The 7200-nt window shown below is 33.7% G+C and overlaps 1 protein-coding gene across 2 annotated transcripts in view; it reads right to left on the bottom strand.

The window, feature by feature from the left end:
• Positions 1-5438: 5438 nt before the first annotated feature.
• METTL15 (methyltransferase 15, mitochondrial 12S rRNA N4-cytidine) overlaps positions 5439-7200 on the bottom strand; it is a 98540-nt gene continuing 96778 nt past the window's right edge. For both annotated transcript variants that reach the window (XM_076343871.1, XM_076343870.1), the window contains exon 6: positions 5439-6474. In XM_076343871.1, coding sequence (XP_076199986.1) covers positions 6029-6474 — 446 coding nt within the window. In that variant the 3' untranslated portion in view covers positions 5439-6028. The remainder of the gene's footprint in view (positions 6475-7200) is intronic.

The raw sequence follows: 7200 nt of genomic DNA, 5'->3' as shown, positions 1-7200 counted from the left end.
TCTTAAGCCTGAAACTACTTATGATTCAAAAGAGAAAAGTATGTAATATACAGGAAAGGTGTGTAGAAATGAGCTTAAAATATAGTTTGAAACAAAATAGCTTTTCTAGCCTGAATTGTTGATGACTAAGTTATCACTAAGCTTCCACACATTTTCACGTACAAGTTGTATCACGATGCTTCAAGATTTATTTTTCATCGTTACTAACTTGTGATAAAACCTTGTTAATGTTATGTTGCTATGTTAATGTTATTAGTATAATTACAGCTAATACAAAATGCTAATAACATCATAAGCCTAGTAGAGACTTATTCTGAGCTCTAGTATACATTCAGTGCAAATATAAACCACAGACAACCTAAAACTGAAAAGCAGATTACATTTTCTTTGTCAGAATCACATCCACAGACTCAAACTAATGTGGCATGTGAACAAATGACAACAGAGTACACTGAAACCTAAGTTTCTACTCAGGTATTCCAGCATGTATGAATTTTAAGACGTGATTTACATAGCGTCATTTATTTTCATTCCAGTATCTGTCCTACCCCCTAATGTTTTACTGTTTATGCAGATTTTTCCACCAGCACAGAAATTTTTTTTTTAATGTCAACAAAAACATGAAGTACGCTTGCCACTTATGCCTGCAAAAATTGTATGAGCACTAAAGAATAGCTAGAATTTTTATACATATATATTTTATTCTAATAATAAGTTATGTTTGAGAAACTTACTAAGTTTGTTTTTCTGTCTTTTGAATTAGGTATCTTGATTGAAGTATTTTCAGATAAGAAAATGACTCACTCTTTGTTCTTTTAAAATTCCAGTTAGCATAATTTAAAACAACTACCGACCTGTAAAAGAAGTTATCCACATGTTTTTATCTTGTATCATGTTGACAATAAACATGCTGTTACTATAATCACTTGCAGGTGCACTCCAAAAAGAACAAAGCACAGGTATTCCCAGGACAGATAGAGGGAGCTGTATCTCCAATTTTACTCTTTAAAGAGACAGCTATAAATGAAGTGTCAAGTTTAAATTTGCAAACATTAAAATAGATTTAAAAAAACTCCAGCTTGTTTTTGACTATTACAACCAATCAAATTAGGCTTTAAAAGCATCAGGAAAAATATAATTTGCCTAAAGATCAAGGTACAATGAGAAAGTTTTATTTTTTATAAACACAGCTATGTCAGTACGGTAAGACATTCAGGCAACTGATCACTTGCTCTGTTTTTTTAGCTCAGATTTCCCATGAACAAATATTTGCCCCTTTTCATGTCTTAGTGGTGTAATAGCAATATTGAAAACCATGGCATGTCATCAGTAAAATATGTCAAAAAGAAAAGTATTAAATAGCATTAATTTTAACACAGTCGGATGGACAGGTATTGCAGTTTTCTGAAAAGGAAAAGCCCTTCCCTCATTCATCGTGGGATAAGCTTGCAGAGGATTCAGAAAGGTAAACACAATTCTAACTGCAAAGGAGACAGGAAAAAATATAGAGAGCTGGATTTAGAAGCATATATACCTTCCCACTCTTACCTTTGATTATGCACAAGAAACCATGCTCTGCATCCATGTACAGAGACTGAGCAATCTCACTGCTACTGCTTATCCCAAAACAGGTAAAATTAGGCAATGAACGGAAAAAGTAACAGAATACTGCATATATGAAATTGTTAAACTTGGATGTCAACCTCATAAATTACACTTTTTTTTCCTAAGATGTTCAACTTTACTGCTTATTTCTTACTTTTTAATTAAACATATTTTTCTCTTCTATCTTCTACAGGGGTTGGGAGAAGGGGAAGGGAAGAAGTTGTTCTACATTCATTTAAATTATTTGCAAGATTCACTGTAGCACTGCAGTCTTAATTAATCCACAAAATCCTGCTTTAATTCCAGTATCTCTCAGGTGTAAAAAGGCCTCCACATTTGGTTATACTTCTGAAAGACTTACAAATATGATTGCATATTGTTGTAAGTTACAGATTAGACTGAAGCAACTGCTATATGAAGAAATAAATGTATGGATATAAAGACTGACTCCCGTACTCCACTCAACAGGGTGTGTAATCCTGGTGTAAATGGTCCTAATCCTACTGAAGGGCCCTTCCTGGAGAGATTTTGGGGCACAAGAAAAACAGGTCTGAACCCTTTATTACTCTTGCTAGAGGTAAAGATGTTAAGTAAGATGGGCAAAACCAAATTGGCTTACGAGTTCATTACTTCTCTGTTTATTCAAATTCCTCTCATTTTTCACCAGTACTTTTGTACAGTGATACTCCAAACAATGAGTCAAGACTGATATCTAAGTTATTTTAAAATATAAATTAATCAAATAAAATCACCAACAATCTGTGTCTAAGACTGCTTATTGCAATCATCCCACCCCTGCGTGTCACTTTTCCCCAGGGCATAGTTCCTCATGCTTCCTCCCTCATAGTGCTGTTACACTATTTAGGAGCGTAAACTCTCCAATTAATATCATGTCTTCTCCAATACAAAGAATAATATTACAGCAATTATATGAATCATTAATAATCATAGAAATGCTACTCTAGAAAGCAACGTGCAAAAAGTCTGATACAATACTTGCTACTAGAAGAGAGCCACTTGCTAATAGCGTTTACTGAAGTCAGTATTTTCCCCGTTCATACTGCATTAGGAACCCTCTCCTTCCAACTTCCATCTATCAAATACCTCAATAGATCTGTACAAAAGCTGACATTTCAGACTGGGATTTTTTCCAAGTCAAGTGGCAATCTCAGCAGATGTGACTATAAAAGACTACTGAGATATTACTCAACTGTAATAGTTAAAAAAAACTAAAACCTAAAAGAAAGATATTAATTCCTTACATTACTTGAAAACAGTATGATTAAGTCTTTGCATTCTGAAACAATGAAACTGATTCTTTTTCTTTAGGAAGCAATAGGAAAGTAATAATTGATGGTAGGCCCTCATGGGCTATAAATGCAGCTAACTGTGCTTATAATTCAAAATGATATTTTTAAAAAGTACTATATTTTTACTATAAAAACCTTATTCACAGGATGACTGTGTCTAGTTTTCAAATAATTATTCTATGCAAATCTCTTCACAAGGTAGGTACTTTTGACAGCATATCAACTCTATACGTTCACTTGGATTAACTAATTAAATCACATTTTCTAATAATTTCAATAGAAAGTATGTTTACAATGCGTACAAAGAGTCTCATAGCTGATTTTTATCCTTTTTAAAATTTTTCCACACCCTTCTGAAATACTAACATGAGAAGATACACACTTTAGCAATATGCTCTGCACGCACATATTATTTGGCAACACCGTCATCTCTCCACAACTACCACTTGACATTCTCTACAAATATTCCACATATTGGATGTTTCTGCTCTTCCCATTGTGTACACTACCATGGTATTGCCATAGTCCTTGTAAACATGGTCTACAATCTTTCTTCTTTGTTGTTGATAGATAATCTTGCATTTGGCTGTATTAAAATATACATTGCTCAGGTTGAATAACAAGATTTTAGAAATGATATACAATTTGTATCTTGACAGCATGATTTGGTTTTCAGTAAGACTAATCTTCCACCAGATACCGTCTCCTTCATAAATACCATTTTTGATTATGGTAAAAAAAATGTTTAGCTTTACTAACTTGTCACATATACCATGTTAGGAAAATTTACGCTACGCTATGTAGACATGTGTCCTGGAAAGACCATAAAGACCTAATACCCTTCACATAATATAACTTCACCTACTAAATGAAAATGAAATGCTTAAAGATACAAGAATACTTCGACTAAATATAACCAGATTTTTTTTTCTGGGAAAACCAGAAAAATTCTGTTTTCAGGCAAGCAGAGGTTAAAATTCCAGGACTCTCCATACTATAAGTTTAAAGCTGAAAGTAAGGATATCCTGAGAGGACAGAAACAGATTCTCTACAGAGAAGAGCTTAATGACTAATGCACTGCCATGGCTGTGCAGCTCCAACCTAAAGGTAAATAAAAATCTCTTACTTTCCCTAACTGAGGGAGTGTATTTACTGATATACAGTAGTTCAACTATCATAAGAAACTGTGCCTTTGAAATTAGATGTGAGAAGAGTGGATTTTCAACAGCGTTTTAAGCATAAGGAATTTTAATGCTTTCATATAATTTCTGGGATACAGATACTTAACTTCTGCTATAACTGGATGGTCTTTTCCTGAAGTGTGTTCCTGTGCAAGGTGCAGCATGGCACTACAACTCTTCTAAGCCTATGTGGGAGGCACAATTTTTCCAACCTACAATTGGAGTACATTTCAATATGGAATCTTAGCTAAAAATAACATTAGCTATTTATATTTAATGTTTGGATGAAAAAAATGTCTATTTAAGGTACAGTCTGTTGTCTCTAAGATGTCAACAGTAAGTAATATTATTTGAAGTGGAATGTTTTATTTAATAGCATGTATAATGAAACTAGTGGAAAAATATTGAAATTTTTGAAAAGTATGAAACGCCCATCGTGATTCAACTGTTACTTCAGATTAGTGACAGATGTTATCATGCGTATACCTAAGAATACATTACATGACTTAGCTTTACCAAGGAATTATACAATATTCAGATATTTCAATATATTGTATATTATAGGCAGTGAACCTAAATTTCAACCTGTTTGTGTCAATATGACCCAAAAAACTCCCGTGAAGTAATCATCTACATCAACATGAAGAGGATGCTTGATGAAAATCAAGTCCAGAATGATCCAGTCAGTTCTCTTTCAGAAGCTAGTGTAGCAATCATTTAGCTCGGAGTCAGAAATTGCATTTTTTATTCTACCAGCCAAGTTTCAGGTTCATGACAAATGAAATTCTGCTATTGATTTGATTATCCAAATAAGGACTATTTTCCTGAAGAGATGAGTCAGCGGTCAAAGAAGTTAAACTTACACTATTTTCTGACCATTTTTAACATACAAAGACAGAAAAACAATGGTCTTTTAAGATAAAATATAAACCCAAAGCTAAATCCAATTCATACTAACTTACTAAAAAATAAATTACATTACATGTTCTACTACCTAGTATAGCATCCAAATAGGAAACCGGTGTTACAGTGGGTCTTTTACAAAACAATTCAATACTTACCTAAGTAGCACCTCTTAATAAATGATCACCAGCAAAGGAGAATACTTCATAAGACACAGAATATCCCTTTTTTATGGGTTAATTATAATGCCATCAACACCTAAAAGTTGTACTGGATCTGCACAGAAGTTAGGGTCACAGGAAGAAATTCAAATGATCAAGCACAAATCTGACTGCTTGCTTGTAGTGTCCAAGTGCAAACAGTGGTCTTTTAAGAATCTTTTTTCCCCAAGATACATTTATTATTTAGAATCCTAAACATTAAATAACCAGGTCATCACTCAGAAGTAAATATTTACTTATTTTTAAAAAAGGTAAGAACCCATTTACAAATTCCTGGATAGAACATTACATACTGATATCAATTTATTTAAGAATAGCTCTTGTCCCACAGGCATTCATGCAACAAGTCAATTGAGATACAGAGACTTCTATATCATGAATTCTTAGGTTAGTTTAAACTTACTCTAGACTAAACCAGCCATCTGACTTAGGTGCGTGAAATCCACCCCCATAAAAATGCATCTGCCTCAGTCAGCTACTGAATTTAGACTGTTAATGTCAGGGGTTTGAATTTAATCTAAAGGAAATACTGTAAATACATCAAACCTGTAATTTTTATAAACTTTGGTTTTGATGCTCTCTAAAAAGATGTCTTTTTTGTATAATTAGTGACACCCACTTATCTACGTTTATTTTACCTTTTGATGTTCTACATTACATCCTAATTAAATAGAAGCACAAAGGTAAGAAAGAAATGCTTTCTAAGAGCCTTCATTTTATTTTTTCAGTTTGATACTATCTGTCCAGTTAGCCTTCTGGAAAACAAAATTTAAGGAAATTATACAATTATATAATCATGCCTTTTGTTTTAGAGTTTAATAGCGGCTCTCAGCTTGGCCGACCTTCCTCTTGGGTTTGTTTGAATATCCTTGGCCTGTGGTGTGAGAACTTTTTTCTGTATAAAAATCCACTTTGAGTTGGATTTTCCATGGGGAAATTCTTGTGTATCTTCTTCTTTGGAGCAATTTTTCAGAGCCTGTCTTATCTTCTGCCTTGAGCCAAGATTGTACTTTTCTGTCATGTCTATTCCATGAAGAAAACGTTTGATAATACGATCTTCTAGTGAATGAAAGGAGAGGGCTACAAGGCGACCTCCAGGTTTTAGAAACTTCTCAGCTGTCTTCAGCCCTATAAAGAGTTCATGGAGCTCATCATTTACAAATATTCGCAGGCCTTGAAAAGTTTTGGTAGCAACATGTGTAGGTCTCTGAAGCAAGTCTTTTCGTGCATGCAGAGCTGATGCTGGAAAAGCACCTGTCAAATTTTAAAAGGTATATGTTAATATCTTATTATTTCTACATCGCTATCCTGACACTAATCCACTCATGCATGATGACTTTAAAGGAAAGCATACTTAAAACTGAACCCTGAGTGGTGAGCTTCTTTCTTTTATTTTCTGCTTTGAATTCACATTTCTGAAAGTAAACCCTATTAAACTGAGCTGGCTTGTGGTTGCGTGTTGGTTTTTTTCTTAGAATCTTTCATAGAAATTCCTTCCCCAAATGCCTCACAAAGTTAAAATACAAAATGATGGCTGAAACCAAGATAAGGAAAAAATGAAGATGGGCTAGGTAAGTCTCACTTTACAGCTCAGTGTAGTCAACATCAGTTCAGTATTTGTGGTGGTTTGTTTTATGCTTTTAAGGCAAAAAAATAAATAAATATACGATGGACCCAATTTTAACTGTTGCCTTCTAGATAATTATGCATTTCTTCACAGGCAGAGATAAGATGAAGACAATGTCTACCTGGCGATAAATATCTTTCAATGAATTACTTAAAGCTTAAAAGAGGCATCCTTGTTTGGGGATAAAAATAGTTGACCACTACACTTGTGTTTCTTCAAATGTTCACAAAAATACCTCGAGAAATTTATAAAATGCAGCTGATGCTGTTGCTTTTTCACATGCCTATACAGCAGAACGTGTCAAGGTATGAGTTTGTTGGACAAAAAAAATCACCAGATTAAATAATTTTTAC

This window comes from Aptenodytes patagonicus, chromosome 7 (assembly GCF_965638725.1).
Source record: "Aptenodytes patagonicus chromosome 7, bAptPat1.pri.cur, whole genome shotgun sequence".
NCBI classification, from domain to species: domain Eukaryota; kingdom Metazoa; phylum Chordata; class Aves; order Sphenisciformes; family Spheniscidae; genus Aptenodytes; species Aptenodytes patagonicus.
The sequence above is the reverse complement of the archived record's forward strand: the minus strand, read 5'-3'. Positions and strand labels throughout refer to the sequence as shown.